At 58.3% G+C, this 17,605-nt stretch overlaps 1 protein-coding gene across 4 annotated transcripts in view; it reads left to right on the forward strand.

Annotated features, from left to right (window-relative positions):
• Positions 1-258: 258 nt before the first annotated feature.
• Positions 259-17,605, forward strand: part of TBC1D9B (TBC1 domain family member 9B) — a 43,501-nt gene continuing 26,154 nt past the window's right edge. For 2 of the 4 annotated variants that reach the window (XM_048220917.2, XM_048220919.2), the window contains exons 1-6: positions 259-463; positions 3,852-3,962; positions 7,871-7,989; positions 12,910-13,138; positions 13,964-14,222; positions 15,024-15,231. In XM_048220917.2, the coding sequence (XP_048076874.1) occupies positions 346-463; positions 3,852-3,962; positions 7,871-7,989; positions 12,910-13,138; positions 13,964-14,222; positions 15,024-15,231 (1,044 nt within the window). In that variant the 5' untranslated portion in view covers positions 259-345. The remainder of the gene's footprint in view (positions 464-3,851; positions 3,963-7,870; positions 7,990-12,909; positions 13,139-13,963; positions 14,223-15,023; positions 15,232-17,605) is intronic. The other 2 variants (XM_048220918.2, XM_048220920.2) reach the window with 1 other exon arrangement.

Below are 17,605 nucleotides of genomic sequence, written 5' to 3' on the forward strand. Positions count from 1 at the left end.
GCCGGGCTCGCTGCACGACCAGTTCCTCTGGCCTGGGCACTCGGCCATTCTGGCCAGAGGCCCGTGTCCCCGGGGCTGGCCCGTCGCTCCTAGATGAGTCTGCAGCGCCGGGGCCTGGGCGAGAGGGAGGTGGCCACGACCGGGCCCGGGCGGCCAGTGACCGGAGGCGGGGGGCGGGCGGGGCGGGGCCCGGGGAGCCGGCGCGTGCTGGTCCGCGCGCCCGCCAGGGGGCGCCGCCCGCTCGGCCCGCCCGCCCCGCCCCTCCCGCTCGGCTCCGGCGCGGCGGCGACGGCGGCGGAGGCGCTTCCGCCTGGCCGGCCTCGGCCCGGTGCGAGCGGCCCCACGATGTGGCTGGGCCCGGAGGAGGTGCTGGTGGCCAACGCGCTGTGGGTGACGGAGCGGGCCAACCCCTTCTTCGTGCTGCAGCGGCGCCGCGGCCACGGCAAGGGCGGCGGCCTCACGGGTGAGGGGCGCGCGGCGGCCGGGCCTGTGGACGCGGCCGCGGGCCGGGCGGGGAGGGCGCGTCGGCGGCGGGGGGCCGGGCCGGGCCCGGGGCGCGAGGGATGGGGGGTGCCGGGGAGGCGGGGGCGGGCTGGCGGCCGGGAGGCGGGGGCGGGGGGCGCGCCGGGAGCCCGGGCCTAGGACCGGGGAAGGCGAAGGTGCTGGCGTTGGGAGGCTGCTCGGTGACTTCGGCCGACCCAGGGCGGCCTCTGCCCAGACGCGGTGCCGGTGAGCTTCCCGGGGCTTGGCCCAGGCGCGTGCAGCCTCCTGGAGTGGGATTCACAGCGGAAAGTCGGCGACACCCCCTGGTCCTCGTCCTCTGCCTCAGTTTCCCCAAGTGCCTCCGAGGGGCCAAGTGACACAAGCACACATTTTCTTTTGCTTCTTTCCTTACCCCCAAAATTGCCCTTTTAGCGAGATCAGAGGTCCCCCGAGCCGCTGCTGGCCTCAGCCCCCAACCCCCTGGTTTCTCCTCGCCCACCTTTCCTGCTTGATGACTGGAGCTGCAGACGGAGGCTGTGCCTACTTACCAGCGTGAGCCAGCCAAGGTGCCCCTTTGTCCGCCTGGGCAGCACGCTAACGGTGGACAGGCACCGCCTGCAGCCCTGTGGCATGTAGGGTCCAGGGAAAGTCCCCTGGGCTTCCCTCTGCAGGTGTGGTCCACAGGCCCTCGTGCTCCAAGCCTGTGCGGGGATGGCCATCGCGGAGCTGGGCCAGGCTCCGCCGGATCAGTGTCTGTGCTTCCGGGTGGCCCGTTGTGGCCATACAGGACGGCGGGCCCAACATGGACAGCTCTTACAAGTTATCAACAGCCATCTCTGTGAAACATCCTGATTTGAAACATGAGCAGCGAATACAGCCCTGCCAGATGCAGGCAGAAGTTTCCCACAGACGTCCCCTGCCACCCTCTCCGGGGCCACACCTCCTAATATGGAAGACACTGTCCCTCTCCTAAGAAAACTGTGTTCCCTTCAGTGCCTCGGGCTGCCTCTCAACAGCCACAGGAACCCCAGGAGCCAGCGCTGGACCTGCGTCCTGGACTAGCTGTTCCGAGGGGGTTAGACAGCAGCCCCTCTGGAGAGTCTGAATGTGGTCAGCCTCAGAAGCTACTGCAAGCCGGTGCAGAAAAGTGAGGCACGGTTCCCAGAACCTTCTGTTGCACCAGCGTGCCAGTGTGTCCTATCTGGCTGGTGCACTTCCAGCGGCTTGTTCTGTGCTCTCTGCTTCTGAAGATCGTCTCAGACGGTGGCTAGGACCCTCTGTGCTCCGCCTTCCTGTGCACAGAAGGCCCCTTCCACCTCACACATATCTCTCTCAGAGCCCAGCCCCCCACCCCAGGAGCCACTCCTTCAACTCCCTGTTGCATCTAGGTTTGGTGAGTCCTGCCAAGGCCTCTGCCTGGCCTTCCCGGTGCCATCATAGGCATCATGGTCTCCTGAACCCTGTCTCCCCAAGGGAGGAACAGTTAGTAATGTGCTTTTGATCAGGCTGGCTTTTTTTTTTTTTTTTTTAAAGATTTTATTTATTTATTTATTCGACAGAGATAGAGACAGCCAGCGAGAGAGGGAACACAAGCAGGGGGAGTGGGAGAGGAAGAAGCAGGCTCATAGTGGAAGAGCCTGATGTGGGGCTCGATCCCGGATCGCCAGGATCACGCCCTGAGCCGAAGGCAGACGCTTAACCGCTGTGCCACCCAGGCGCCCCTCAGGCTGGCTTTTAAAACCAGATGCCAGCCTGGATCCTTCATTGAAGAGTTTAAGTATAAGAGGCGCCTGGGTGACTCAGTGGGTTAAGCGTCTGCTTTCGGCTCAGGTTGTGATCCCAGGGTCCTGGGATTGAGCCCCACGTCCTGCTCCTTGCCCAGCGGGGAGCCTGCTTCTCCCTCTCCCTCTACTGTTCCCACTGCTTGTGCTCTCTTGCTCTCTCTGTCAAATAAATAAATAAAATCTTTAAAAAAAAGAAGAAGAGGGAAGAGTCTGAGTATGACGAGATATTCTGCCCACGAAGAAGCTTTCAGATCTCGAAACGTGGATATGCCAACAGAATAAGCATTCAAATAAAGTTTCCAAGACCAGAAAAGAAACCCCAACAGGAACCATGAAAAAAGTCTATTCCAAACACTTTAAAGCTTGAATATATGCCACTTTAACTGCAACTTAGGCATTCTAGAACATTTCAATAAAACAAATGAGAGACTACAGATTCCTAACTTGGGTGTATGTGACGGGTACCTTCTTTTATAATCAGTAATTTTATGTGTTAAAGATTGGGGAGGGAAAAAATCGTTAAAAATGGAATATGGAGCAAAAGCGTTATGGTCAAGTTAATACAATCAGTAGAAATTACTCTGACATCAACAGGAAAAGGGTCACAGACTATTTCCAGAGCATACCAAAAGCAGCACTTCATTAAAAAGGAAAATGTGAATTCCAAATAGGAACAGTGAACAGGTTTTTAGGTATCTTGATAATTCACTTAACGGAGAAGAGAGAGTCAAACACAGCGGTAAAAGGCAGACATTTCCTCTGATTTGTCGGGGTAACGGTGTCATTGACAAAGGCTGTACGTGATGAGAAGGAAAATTTGAAGTGCCCTAAAATGCTTCCAAGGTGGAAAAAACTGGATGAGTGTTTTCCCAAATTGGACATGTCTAAAAATTGCTGTGTCCTCTTCAGTCATGACTTCTGAAGCCACAATGAACTTCCTTAACACTTCCCAGAATAAAAATTTGTGATTACTTGGCGGAGGAAAGACTACATTCTCTTCCTGTTGTTGATAATGGAAAGTGATATTACAAAATCATTGTCTTACTTTTTTTAAAAAAAAAAAAAAAGCCGGCAAGAATACATGGCCAAAAATGTCCCTTAAGAGATGTGTCTGGCAGTTAGTAAAACACATTGTACTGTTTGTCTGGATTTTGTGAGAGTCATGGTATTGTTTTTGTTTTTAATTTGTGACGGTTGTACTTTCTCATTTTTGAGAATTTTGAAAAAAGTATTTGAAAAAAATTAAAAATAAATTTAAAAACAACCTAATTTTATATTTTTCCTGAAGAGGGCCTCCCAGAATTGTTTCATCTTATAACAAAGTCCCCCCAAAACCTGCATCAGCCCCTGCCTACAAGTGTTTGTGAGTCTGGGGAAGGAGCAGAAGCTGCCAGGAAGAAGTGGGAGGGGATTTTTCGGTAGGCCTTTGAGGAAAAAGAAGTCATTTGGTGGACGAGGGGGATGCCAAGCTGTGTCTCCGTCTGGGCCAGGGCATTGAGGGTGGTGCTCCCGTCCTGGCTGGCCTCCAGGGCTCGGCTGTGAGTGTGGCCCTCCCTTACTCTCCTCTCTCTGCCCTGCCCCCAGGTCTTCTCGTGGGCACCCTGGACGTGGTGTTGGACTCCAGTGCCCGCGTGGCCCCTTACCGAATCCTGCACCAGACCCAGGACTCGCAGGTCTACTGGACAGTGGCATGTGGTAGGTGCCGGGCAGGGCCTGCCCTGGATGAGCCGGGGGTGGCGGGACCCTGGGAGGGAGGGGACACAGCCTGCATTCCTGGGCTGGATGTCGCCCCTGGAGAACCCGGTGCTTCAGACCACATGACCCAGGCCTGCATCTCGCTCAGGAAGGCCGCTCAGACGTTCACGGGTGCCCTGTGCAGCGTGGGGATTATCTGTGGACAGTCGTGGACACGTGCATACGCAGAGCAGTGAAAATTTTGAGCCGCCTGACGCTCAGGTTCCCAGCCGAAGGGGGCAAGGCGTCCTCCTGCCTTCTTTTGGCAGCTGTCAAACTATAAACCAGGGTCCTTTCTGTGGTCTTTGGGCCATACTTTGGGCTTTTGTTGGTGATGTTGCTGTGGCAAGTGGCCCCGAGTGGGGTGCCGAGGTGCCGGCTGTGTTCCGAAGCACAGTGTTCAAGGAGCTTCATTCAGGCCTGAGTTACGGCCGGTGCTGCTGGCCTGGCATGTGTTGTTAGGGAATTAATATATACGAAATAAGGTGCCTTTAAACAGAAAGCCACATGAAACAAAGTCATGTACTGATCGCGTGATGAAGATGTTGGGACCCCAGGCTTACAGGAGCATGGCCCTCCCCGCAGCTCCCCTGGGATCAGTCTTGGCCTGTTCCATGTTCCAGGAGACGTGATGGAACATAACTGCCTCCAGTAATGACAGTCGGCCGTGGCGTCCTCCCAGGAGGAGATATGCCCAACCCTCCCCAGCGTCTGGGAGGAGGCCCCTGTCAGCGGGTACCAGCCTGGCTGGGGTCACTTGGACACATTCACGGATACAGGCAGATAGCACTTCCTGCGGGCCAGGCACTTATGCAAACCTCCGAAGAACTCCAGAAGTAGAACTTTGGGGTTTTTTTTCCTATTTTGAAAATGAGGAAGCGGTGGCCCAGAGGGGGTGAGGAGGCCTGAGAAAGGTGATGAGAGCCTCCTTGGACCCCGGCTTTAGAAGTCTGCTTCCTCCCAAGTTCCTGAACGGAGGTGCCCTTTCCCCTGTGTTTGAATCCAGAGACAGAGGCTTCCAAGTCTGGGTTTGCCCAAGGCCAAGTGGGGCGTGGTAGGGCCCCAGTCCTCCTGGTTCCAGGGCCTGCGGAAGAGAGGGCTCAGGGAGGTTGGTGTGCGCCTGGGCTGTAGAGAGACACGTGACTCTTAAATGGGCCCTCGAGATTTTTCCTGTCTCGGCGATATTCTATCTCAGGGAGCAGACAGGGAGGGGGCAGGCAGTGGCAGTGAAGGAGGAGGGTGGCCACGCTGGTGGCAGTGTGGGAACCCCTTTGGTGGCAGCAGGCCGGTGCTGGGGAAGAGCCCCAGCTGTGCCGAAGAGCCTTAGTTCTTAGCCTCAGGCTACGTACGCCAACCGCTCCAGCTTCCACCAGACCTCCCAGCCTGCCCTGACCTCTGCTGGGCACGCCCCTCCCCTCAGCTCTGCCAAACCAGACTGGTCATGCCGACACCTGCCCAGTAAATCCCGGCTCCTTAGCGTGCCACTGACGGACTTTTGGGGTCAGCCCATCTCCGTCTCTGTCCTCCCCTCAGCTCACACCTGGCCTGCAGCCAGACCAGACAGACACAGGACCCAAAGTTCCCAGCCACACCTGTCCTGATCTGCGTGCCTGGTGTCCCCCCACGTCCACCTAACCTCCCACTCTGTTGAGAACCCGCCCGGGTGTCAGCTCCTATGGAAAACCAGATTCCCCAGACCCAGGCAGCCACCTTTCCTTCTTGCTCCTCTACACTCGCCGCATCTTTACCAGCACTTCATACGCTGCAGGCTCCCTGGCTCTCCCACTAGACCAGCAGCTCCCTGAGGGCCACGGTAGGCAGCCTGGGTTAGGATGGTGGTTTGGTTACTTCCCGGCTCTGTGACACTGGGCCACTTACTTAACCTCACTGTGCCTCAGTTTCCTCCTGTGAAATGAAAACAATGGTACTGTCTCCACGGTTCTCTAAGAGGTAAATAAGATACTCCACGAAAAGGTCCGAAGGCAGAAATAACCCTTCATAATAATTAGCGATTACATTCTGTTTAGTCCCTGGACCCAACACAAAGACGGCATGGTTTGTGTTTACTTAGTGCTAAGTGAAGACTGAGTTACTTCTAACTAATAATTCTTTTAAATGCACACATGTAAATATTTTATCATCGAAGTGCACACAGACCCACACAGGCAGTGTGGACAGGATTTCTTCTGTTTGAGGTTGCCAGGAACGCGGGTGTAGAAAAGAATGACACACTTGAATTGCATTACTTGCAGATTTAACTTCCAAATTCAAACATGGGTTCTTGGCAGAAAAGAGGAAGAAAGAAAGAAATCCCTTCTACCAGCTAGACCTTAGCTTCTGTATACCAGGGAAAGGAGGCCACATGAGAAGCCCAAAGAAAAATGGGGGGCGAAAGGTCATTTATGGATGATTGAAGGGACCTGCAGGGGTCCTTTTGACTGTGTGTTGTGGCTCGCTGTACGTTGTATGATCCTGGGTTTAATCGCCTTCGCAGAGGCAGCTTCATGCTGGCCCACGGGAGAGGGGGCGGGCCCTAACTCAGAATTGATGGTCAGAGTAGTGAGCTCGTTGGGTAAAGGTAGAAACATTCAACTGTCCCCAAGACCGGCTGGGCTGTGACATGTGTCAGAGCAATTGAGCAGGTGCCTGGGACAGAAGAGATGGTGGGAACCCACTGGGCCTGGCTGGGGCGGGCTCAGGATGGAGTCTCCAGCCAGTGGAAGATGTTGCCAGGCAGGGAAGGATGGGGTGCCAGAGAATCAGTCACCCCAGCAAAAATGTCTGTGGCCCGCAGCCGTGTTGGTCTTGTGTCTTGCCCGGGCTCCCTCCATGCCCAGTGTGCAGGCATAGGTCACAGGGGATCAGCTGGGCCTTCTAGGCACTCTGTCCATAAACTGTCCGACCCGGGTCAGCTGGAAGGATGTAGGGCCTTCCCCCTTCTTTTCTGTTCATTCGTTCAGAAAGCACTTCTTCAGTGCAAAGCCCCTGCCAGGCACAAGCATACCCCAGAGAGGCAGGGGAAGCCAGGCCAAGCAGAGACTTCCCTCATCCCTTTACTTCTCCTCCAGGGGGTCCCCTTTTCCCAGTTCCAGGGGGGCGGGGGCAGAGAAAACAGCTGCCCCGCCCTTTGGGGGTGGTGGTGAACTGCCTTCTCTTAAGTTTTTCCATTACCACTGGACTTGCTGTGCCCTGCAGGGCCCCTCCCTGAGGAGCACAGGGACCACCTCCAAGGCGGGGCAGACACTGGGGGCCAGCCAGAGGCAGGGGTTCCCGGAGGAGGCAGGAGCTCGGCTGGGATGTGAGCAGGGATGGGGAGGAGGGGCCTGCAGGCAAAGGCCTAGGTGGCTGCCTCTGGCTTCAGAGAGAGGGGTGAGAGCCTCTGGTGTGCCCAGCAGGAGACGAGCTGGCCAGGGGCCTGGAGTCCTACAGGAAGGAATCCTCCGGAGGACTGCAGTCACTTATACCAAGTCTGACTGTGTCTGGTTAGTCCCCTCTATATCAGCGACCACATGAAGTCCTTTATCCCCGAGGAAAATCGTGACAACCAAGCAAACCCGCAGATCCGTACACTGCTTCTGGAAGGGCGTAGGAATCAAACGGTCACTCTTTCTTGGTGTTAGTGGAGGTGCAGGCCTTCTCTTCAGCATGACTCTGTGATTCTGCCAGAGTTATTTTCGTGTTCACCAGGACCATTCGTGACTTTGTTACATACCTATACAGAACGTTGAAGATGGAAAAGAGAGACAGCCTGAAGATTGTAGTCTTTTGGGTAGAGCAAATTAGTCATCTGGGTTATTAGTCTCTGAACTTATGTTTAAGGCCTGGTGATGTTAACGATTTTCCTCTTTACTCCACCAAACCTCCCCCAGGTTCTTCCCGCAAAGAGATCACCAAGCACTGGGAATGGCTGGAAAATAACTTACTCCAGACGCTGTCCATCTTTGACAATGAGGAAGACATCACCACCTTCGTCAAGGGCAAGATCCACGTAAGGTCCACCTTGCACTTGCGGTTCCCACGCCCCTCTTGGGGCGGGCAGTGTTGGCCTGTGTCTTCTCGTTTACTCGTCAGACAGTGTGGTGGTAACAGAGGTGGAGGCAAGCGTGCGCTCCCGTTCTCCTGCTCATGAAAGGGGCGTTTGATCGAACTCATTGCCGGACAGGCCCCCGCCTCTCCGGGCCGCCCCAGGGTCAGACCACGCTTGGCCGCAACTTCCCATTCCCCGCAAAGGGCATTAGAGCAAATAGGTGGGCGCGCCCCGCTGATGGCCAGTCCCTTGGCTCACATCACTTCCTCGGCTGGAAGTGATAGACTAGCCGGAGGTATGTTTCATTTAGGAAACCAACCCGACTTAGAACGGGGTGCACCCCCTCGCACGGCATTTCCCTTCCCTGGCGTTGGCCATGCAGCGTGGGCACACGCGGATGCTCCCTGCAGCACCGTCAGCAGAAACAGCGCCTCCAGCCCGAGGGTGGGAGGGGAAGCAGCTGCGATCTGTTCTGCAAAATGAGGGCTGGGCTGCTTGCTAGCCTGGCATTTATCAAGCACGTCCTACCGAGTCCTGCACCGAGCACGTCCTGATCAGGGGACTTGCTAAGTCATACGTGGTACCCTTCGTGGGCTGTTTTACAGCTATGAAAACTGGAGCCGTGGGTCAAAAATGATAGCACAGGAATGCTTCTGCTTTTCCCCTGCAGGGGATGATTCACGCCGTAATGAGAATCTATCTGCGCGCATGGCTGTCATCGTCTTTCTGTCCAGGGATTTTGCCTTAGATTAGGTTTCTCGGAGGGCTCTTACCGGGTCCAGGTTTAGCTGTGCAGGGTTGCTTTGGGCAGGCCCCCGTGACTTCATTATTCCAGAACTTTCTAGACGCGGGCAGACCGTGCCGAGACTCCCTTGGTTCCTCCCCGTGCGCTTTGAGGCTCCGAGCAGGACCCACATCACCTTTCTAGCTCCATAAGAAAAGGCAAGGAGAGCAGAGGCAAGTCTCCCCTCTCCCACTGAGAAGCTGGGCAATGATAATAATAATAACGAAGCAACATTATTGAATGCTTCCTACACGCCAGACCCAAAGTAACCAACACAACAGAACAAAAATCTCTCCATGACGCATGGCTTCAAGAGGAAATACGCGTTAGAGAATACTTAGAACTGAATGATGGTCAGAATGCCCCTACGTATCCGAATCTGTGGGCTGCAGCAAAAGCAGGTGCACAGGAGGAAATTCGAAGCCTTAAATCTTAGGAGGAGAAGAAGAAAGGGGGGAAATTAACGAGCCAAGCATCCAGTTCAGTAAGTCAGCATGTCTAACCCCAGAAATCGGGAAATCAGAAGGAAATAGTAAAAGGCAGAGGTTAACTCCATAGGGGACAAGGGAATGATGTAGAAAGGCCACGGGTCCAGGAAATGACCTAAGGTATAAACAAACCTGTGTCAGAAGGGACCCGGGACCGAAGCAGGAAGCCTCAAACGAGCAGGGTTGGGAAGGAACTGGGAGGAACACCTATAAAAAAGCGGAGTTTTAGAAAAGAGAGAGAAATGCCGTAAAGAGCTTTGAGCCTGTAAGTTCAAGAGTTTAGACAACGTGGACACTTGATCACAACAGGATGGGTTCGCTTCCGTCGCTGCCGCCACAAGTTCCCATACACTTTGCGGCCTCACACGGTCCCGTATCTGGGAGTTCTGGAAGTCAGCAGTCCGCAGTGGGTCTCGCGGGCTGAACGCCAGCTGTGGGCAGGCCGTGCTCCTTCCGGAGGCTCAGAGGGGAGGACCCGTTTCCTCGCCGGTTCCGGCTTTTAGGCGCCGCTGGTCTTCCTCGGTCCTGGGTCCTTCACCTGCAGTGCCAGCAGCGTGGCGTCTTCAGATCACGCCCTCTCCCTCCCCACTCCTGTCGCCTCCTTCCCTTTGTGGCTCGGACCCTCTTGTCTCTTCTTCACAATGACCCTTTTGACAATCTGTTGGGCTCACCTGAATAATCCAGGCCCCCCTCGCTGGGTCAGAATAGGTACTTTATCACATCCACACATCCCTTTTGTCATGTAAGGCTCTGAGGGTTGGGATGTGGACATCTTTGGGGGGCTCTTACTTGGCCTACCCCATAATATAACTGAAACTGGGACTCAGGACGAAATAAGAAACCTGAGTATGCCTAGAACTCTTAAAGAAATGGACTCAGTCATTTAAAATCGGCCCAGAGATTTTTACAGTCTTGTTCTATCAGCCAACAAAGCAAATCCCAACCCTGTGAGCCAGGCCAGTTCATTCCCATTGGTAGGGATCGTTCCTCCTGCAACACCGTTCCTATAGGACAAGGCATTGGGAAGAGGGGCTCCAGGGGAGTGCAGAGGGAAAGGCAGAGCAGGAGCGGTCAGCCCCCCAATCCCTGCTTGGGGGTCTCCCAGCTACAGGGAGCAGGGAAAAGGGGGCTTCTGGCTGAGACCCAGAAAAGTGACTGGTGGGACAGGGCGGGGTGGTGGCCCACCCGCACTCCACGGATGGGGCTGCTTCTCCAGCTTCCTAGTGGCGGAATTGAGGGCAGAGAAGACAAAGGTGGGGCCTCAGTAATGAGGCAGGAGCTTTGCCTGAGCCTTCTTCCCTGATGTAGAGCTGGTTCCTACGGGAATGTTCTGGAAGCACCAGGGGCAGCTTGAGAGAGAGGAGATGTGGACGTCACACCTACAGCGTCAGAGCACACCCTACCTCTGGTCCTCACCCAGGCTCCTGGCTGTCCTCCTGCCCCTGGGTGGAGGGGCACGAGGCCACTAGGAGGCCCAGCAGGAGCAGTAGGCCAGGCCCCAGACACTGGCCTTGAATGACCTTAGTTTACTGAGGAATCATCCTCCGGGAAGATTTGCATGTATGTTTTGAGCCAAGGGTGCTAAAACTCTTTTACCCAAGAGGTTTGGGGCTGGCTCTGTGGCCCAGGGTGATGTTCTGTGGGCATCCCAGGCCCAGTGAAGATGCTGGCAGAACACAGAATGGATCTGCCCTGAGCTGGGAGGGGCCTGCAGCTGGTCTGGGGGCCCCTGAGCTGGGAGGGGCCTATAGTGGTCTGTGGGCCTTGAGCTGGGAGGGCTTTAGAGCTGGTCTAGGGGCCCTGAGCTGGGAAGAGCCTGCAGCTGGTCTGGGGGCCCCTGAGCTGGGAGGGGCCTAGAGCTGGTCTGTGGGCCCTGAGCTGGGAGGGGCCTGTAGTGGTTTGTGGACCCTGAGCTGGGAGGGGCCTGTAGTGGTCTGTGGGCCCTGAGCTGGGAGGAGTCTAGAGCTGGTCTGTGGGCCCTGAGCTGGGAGTGGCCTGTAGTGGTCTGGGGGCCCTGAGCTGGGAGGGGCCTGTAGTGGCTTGTGGGCCCTGAGCTGGGAGCGGTCTAGAGCTGGTCTGTGGGCCCTGAGCTGGGAGGGGCCTGTAGTAGTCTGTGGGCACTGAGCTGGGAGGGGTCTAGAGCTGGTCTGTGGACCCTGAGCTGGGAGGGATCTAGAGCTGGTCTGTGGGCCCTGAGCTGGGAGGGTCCTGTAGCGGTCTGTGGGCACTGAGTTGGGAGGACCTGTAGTGGTCTGGGGGCCCTGAGCTGGGAGGGGTCTAGAGCTGGTCTGTGGGCCCTGAGCTGGGAGGGGCGTGTAGTGGTCTGGGGACCCTGAGCTGGGAGGGGCCTAGAGCTGGTCTGGGGGCCCCTGAGCTGGGAGTGGCCTGTAGTGGTCTGGGGGCCCTGAGCTGGGAGGGGTTTAGAGCTGGTCTAGGGGCCCTGAGCTAGGAGGGGCCTGCAGCTGGTCTGGGGGCCCCTGAGCTGGGAGTGGCCTGTAGTGGTCTGGGGGCCCTGAGCTGGGAGGGGTTTAGAGCTCGTCTAGGGGCCCTGAGCTAGGAGGGGCCTAGAGCTGGTCTGGGGGCCCCTGAGCTGGGAGTGGCCTGTAGTGGTCTGGGGGCCCTGAGCTGGGAGGGGTTTAGAGCTGGTCTAGGGGCCCTGAGCTAGGAGGGGCCTGCAGCTGGTCTGGGGCCCCTGAGCTGGGAGGGATCTAGAGCTGGTCTGTGGGCCCTGAGCTGGGAGGGGCCTATAGTGGTCTGTGGGCCCTAAGCTGGGAGGGCTTTAGAGCTGGTCTAGGGGCCCTGAGCTGGGAGGAGCCTGCAGCTGGTCTGGGGGCCCCTGAGCTGGGAGGGGCCTGTAGTGGTTTGTGGGCCCTGCGCTGGGAGGGGCCTGTAGTGGTCTGTGGGCCCTGAGCTGGGAGGGGCCTGCAGCTGGTCTGGGGACCCCTGAGCTGGGAGGAGCCTGCAGCTGGTCTGGGGGCCCTGAGCTGGGAGGGGCCTGTAGTGGTCTGGGGATCCTGAGCTGGGAGGGGTCTAGAGCTGGTCTGTGGGCCCTGAGCTGGGAGGGGCTGCAGCTGGGCTGTGGGTGGGGTCAAGAAGCAGGAGCCCCTGGTATATTGAGGAAGGGGGGGAGAAAGTCAAATAAATACAGAACATCCTTGTCTTGAGAAAAGCACTTCACAGAACATTGCCACAGCTGGATGCCATTTGGCTAAAGAACGAGGGAAGGAGAAACGCAGGCATTTGCTTAAAGGCGCCGCAGTGCCTGCGTGTCTCAGGGAGCCAGCAGAGTGGGCGGAGGGAGACTTCCTGCTTGCTGAACACACTCTTCTACTCTGTGGGGTTTTTACCATGTTTATTGTATTTTCCAGAAACCGTACATAGAAATAAATGTTTATTTTCAAAGTCCCCACTTCCAGCCAGCCCTGCTTGAAGTATTAGTAGCTCGGGGAGTTTCGGGAACCTGCCTGGCGTCTGTCCGACCATGTGCCTGGGTCGCGCCGGCTCGTGGCCCTGGAGCCAGTGTCCCTGAGTCCTGGGTCGCAGCGCCTGGGCACCCCTCCCCGCCCCCGGGCCTGCCAGCATCAGTCCCCTTGCCCCCGCCCCCCGCAGGGCATCATCGCGGAAGAGAACAAGAACCTGCAGCCGCAGGGAGACGAGGACCCCGGGAAGTTCAAGGAGGCCGAGCTGAAGATGCGGAAGCAGTTCGGGATGCCGGAAGGTGAGAAGCTGGTCAACTACTACTCCTGCAGCTACTGGAAGGGCCGCGTGCCCCGGCAGGGCTGGCTGTACCTGACCGTCAACCACCTGTGCTTCTACTCCTTCCTGCTGGGGAAGGAAGGTGAGCGACCCCCAGACCCCCGGCTTGTCGCCCCACCCCCGCCCAGAACAGTCCCCGCCCCTGCAGACCCCCAGCCTGAGTGGCCTCCTCCCTGGCGGCCCCCGATATTCTGTCCCCCCCACACACACACACACCCAGCATCTCCCCGAAACCCAGTACATCTCCGCGGTTCACGGCGAGGAGGCCCAGGCTTGAGGCAGGCACACACCTGGCTCGGGGGCTCCTGGCCCACTACTGACATGGTTCTTCCCAGAGCGACGGCTCAGGGCTCCCTTCTCTCCTTTAAGTCGAACATTCTAGGGCAGACGCCATCTCCTAGCGGCTCCAGGTTATGCGGTGCTTCGGGGGCCTGGCAGCAGGAAGCCCCGGCCTCTGGGCACAAGGCAGACTCCCCAGGGGCAGCCGGCGTCCTCTGCTGCCACACCACCCCCAGATCTTCCTGGGCTTCAGGCCTTCTGAGCACAGCGAGGCCTTGCCCCACCACCGTTCAAACACCTGCCTCACCCTTCCCCCTGCCCTCCTCCCGCCCTGGCACCTCCTCACCAGGCAGGGTCTACGCTGGCTCAGCTCCCCGCGTTCATTTGTGTCACCCCTTAGCCATTTGAGGGGCAGATATTCACCAGGATGTTCTCAGGGCGGGGTGCTGGCTTGGCCTGGGACACAGTGGAGACCCCCGTGACCCGGGCCCTCCTCGTGGAGTCCCCAGGCACAGCCCAACCGTGATGCCCTCGGCATGCGGCTCTCCCGGAGGGTTTCGGGCTCGGGTGCTGTCCAGCCCTCTGGCCCACTTGACCCATCGGCTTATGTGTCCCTGCTGGTGTCCAGTGAGCCTGGTGGTGCAGTGGGTGGACGTCACGAGGCTGGAGAAGAATGCCACGCTGCTCTTCCCCGAGAGCATCCGTGTGGACACCCGGGACCAGGAGCTCTTCTTCTCCATGTTCCTCAACATCGGCGAGACCTTCAAGCTCATGGAGCAGCTGGCCAACCTGGCCATGCGGCAGCTGCTGGACAGCGAGGGCTTCCTGGAGGACAAGGCGCTGCCCCGGCCCACCCGGCCACACAGGCACATCTCGGCTCTGAAGCGGTGCGCAGCCCCCTGGGGCAGGAGAGGCCGGCCCTCCTCCCCCTTCCCAGGTGCCCCGTGGGAGGAAGGCCCCGGAAAGGGCTGCTTGCACATAGTTACAGGAGGGCACCACCCAAGGATGTCACTCTCCCTATGCCAGTGATGGGGTGCTTTTGGAACCTTCCAGAAAGGAAACAAGGGCCAGGACTTGACACTGTCCATCAGGGTGTGCCCACCAGGCCCTGCTCAGGCTGCCGGCAGCCCCCATGGGGCTGGGGGGAGTTCACAAGGAAAGAGCCACCAAGGGGGCCAGGAGCAGGGTGCCGGGCGGCCACCTCTCATGGCCATCAGGCAAGCAAGCCTTTGTGTTCATACCAGCACCACGTGCTTTAGTTCAGAAGCTCCTTGTCTGGGTGTCCAGGTGGGGCTGGGTCTTGCCCGGCAGCAGCGGCAGCCTCAGGGCAGAGGCGCGCAGGACAGGTGGGGGGAACCTCCAGGCCCTGGGGCCCTGTCCCCCGTCAGCACCGAGCAGGCGACACGTCAAACCCTGTCAAGCCTCTGGGTGTCCTCCAGAGCCATCAGGGCTCAAGGGCATGCTGTTTGCTGAATGATCTCTGCTGGTCGCACAAGGTGTGTCTCGTGGTCCCTGGCCATGTGCTGTGTGTGTTTTATTTAACTCTGAGAACGCGGGCACAACTTGCTCGTGGGAGGACCCCAAAGAGCCCAATCCCACGTGGAAGCCAAGGCTCCGTGGCCCCCTTGGCAGGCACACTGGCCCTCACTCCTCTCCCCTTTCCTCCCACCCCCACCCCACTTTCCCAGAGACCTGGACGCCCGAGCCAAGAATGAGTGCTACCGGGCCACGTTCCGGCTGCCCAGGGACGAGCGCCTGGATGGCCACACGAGCTGTACCCTGTGGACCCCATTCAACAAGCTGCACATCCCTGGCCAGATGTTCATCTCCAGCAACTACATCTGCTTCGCCAGCAAAGAAGAGGACGCCTGCCACCTCATCATACCCCTGCGGGAGGTGAGCTCCCAGTCCCCACGCCAGCTCTGCCCTGACTCCCTGGTGGGGCACCTGGTGGGGGTCGCCAGCCCCAGCAGCCCCCCGGGGTTCGGCGGTGGGCACGTGGAGGGCACATAGTGAGTCAGCAACTTCCCTGAGCCCCTGCCTTGTGCTGGGTCCCTCCAGCCATGGGAGTGAGCTAGATGCTTCCTCGGGGGTCCCCTCACCTGGTAGGGAGACAGGCTGGGGTTTGGCATGCCAGGAGAGTTCACATTGGGGAATAAGGTAACTTCAGGAAAGTCCTGTGCCTCTCTGATCAGATCCCAGAGGCCTCCTGCGGGTGAGTGTCCCTGAGTCCTGCCTTCCTGGCCTGGCACTTGGACTTTAGCAAAGCCCTGCTTTGGCTGGGCTGGGAGGACTTTGACCCCTGACCAGCCCCACCATGTCACTCTCAGAGGCCACCTCACTGTTCCTCTCCTGGCACTTGCCTTGGCTGTAACTCAGACTCCAGCAGGGCTGCTGGAAGTCCATTCTCACCTGTCAGGGAAGGAGACAGCTCTCACCTGCCACAGGTAGGGGACGGCTCTCACCTGCCACAAGTAGGGGACGACTCTCACCTGTCAGGGATGGGGACAGCTCTCACCTGTCACAGGTAGGAGACGGTTCTCACCTGTCACAGGTAGGGGTTGGCTCTCACCTGTCACAGGTAGGGGACGGCTCTCACCTGTCACAGGGGACAGCTCTCATCTGTCAGAGGTATTTTTTCCTCAGGTTTCTTAGGCTTCCACAGTGACCCTGATGTAAGCAAGGCCGTTTGTCCTATGCTCCAGTGAAGGGTGTGGACAGTGAGGGAGAGGGCCCCCACCCAGATGGAAAGCATGACAGACCCCCCAAGAAGGTCAGAGCAGGTCCCCGGGCCTCCTTTTCCTCGTGGCCCAACAGGCAGACTGGCCGTTCAACTCTGTGAAGCACAGTGAGGTGCTTAAGTTATAATCTAAATCACAGTATCTTGATTTTATTAACAACCTACAGTGGTGGGGGCCCCCCGTGCATTTTCTAAGCCCTCCAGTTGTAGGTGCAGTGGTTATAGGTGAGGGTTGAGGGGTGGGGGTTCTGTGTGCTGCCTCGTTTGCCCAAGGGAAGACCGAGGCAAAGGACGGGAAAGAGCCACAGCTCCAGGGGCTCCCGGCTGAGGGCTCAGCTAACCCCTAACCCTGCATTCCCTGTTCATGCGTGTCTGTCCTAGGCTAAGGCCTGGCGCGGGGGTGGGGGGGAGTGTTGCACAGGTCCCTGTGACGTTCAGCTCTCTTTCTCCGGATGATCCCGACGTTTCTGGTGGCACAGAGCTCTGGCCGAGGCGGGGAGCGAGACGGTCTCAGGCGCTGGGGTTGGGGCTGGCTCTGCAGCTGGCGGGACAGAGGCCCTCAGTGTGCCCACCAGGGGCCTTTGCAGCGCTTCCCCCTCAGAGCAGGCTTCATGCCCACCTCCAGTGGGCTCTGGACGTTGCACCCCCCCTAAGTGCCCTTTTTGTTGCTGCTTTGGGAAGCAGCATTCCTTCCGTCCGTCCACTCAGCCGAAAAGCAGGAGCTGACTTGGACCCTGACCTGGCTTTGTTCCCGCGTCCCACCCATAGCATGTCCCTTCGTGTCCACGGCCGCCCCCTCAGGAGGGTGCTACCTGCCCCGACCGCTCTAGTCCCCTCCCCCCACAGCAGCGCACATAATCCAGAATGTCAGCGCGTGTCGGTGCCCCGCTGTGACCTATGAGACTGGCAGTGAACCATTCGCTCCTTCTTAGATCTCAGCTCACGTGCGTGCAGACCTGCGCACACGCACACACACACACACGTGTACACACATGTTACATGCATCTGCACACACTCACGTGCCCCGCCTCTGCTCAGTCTTGCCCCAGCTTCTCCAGTCTTGCCCTGTCAGGCCAATCCCTGCATGTCCGTTGTCTGTCCACCCCCCTGGACCGCAGGCTCTGCAGAGGCATCCCTTCAGTGCCCATTCTGCACCCTCCACACCTCTGAAGCTGTCCACACGCCTCAGGGTCAGGGCCGGGCCCGGGACAGACCTGCAGCAGGTGCCGTGGGAGCCAGTGCTTAGGACAGCGTGCAGGCAGGGCTGCTCCCCGTGCCTTAGAGCAAGAGAGCAACTGGACGTCTTGGGGCGGCCCGATGGACCGGCAGCTGGGCTGAGCACTTGCCTTCTGCATCATCATCCTCACGAGGGTCCTGCGGGGCTGGCGGGGGAAACCAGGCCTGCCCGTGTTCGTGACTTGCTCAGAGTCCCACGACAGCATGCAGCAGATTAGCACATGGACGCGGTGGGGCCCAGGCAGTGCCCCTGGCCAGGAGAGAACGGCGTGAGGCCACTGTGCTCCCACGTGC

The sequence above is a fragment of the Ursus arctos genome, unplaced genomic scaffold (assembly GCF_023065955.2).
Source record: "Ursus arctos isolate Adak ecotype North America unplaced genomic scaffold, UrsArc2.0 scaffold_5, whole genome shotgun sequence".
Classification (NCBI taxonomy): Eukaryota; Metazoa; Chordata; class Mammalia; order Carnivora; family Ursidae; genus Ursus; species Ursus arctos.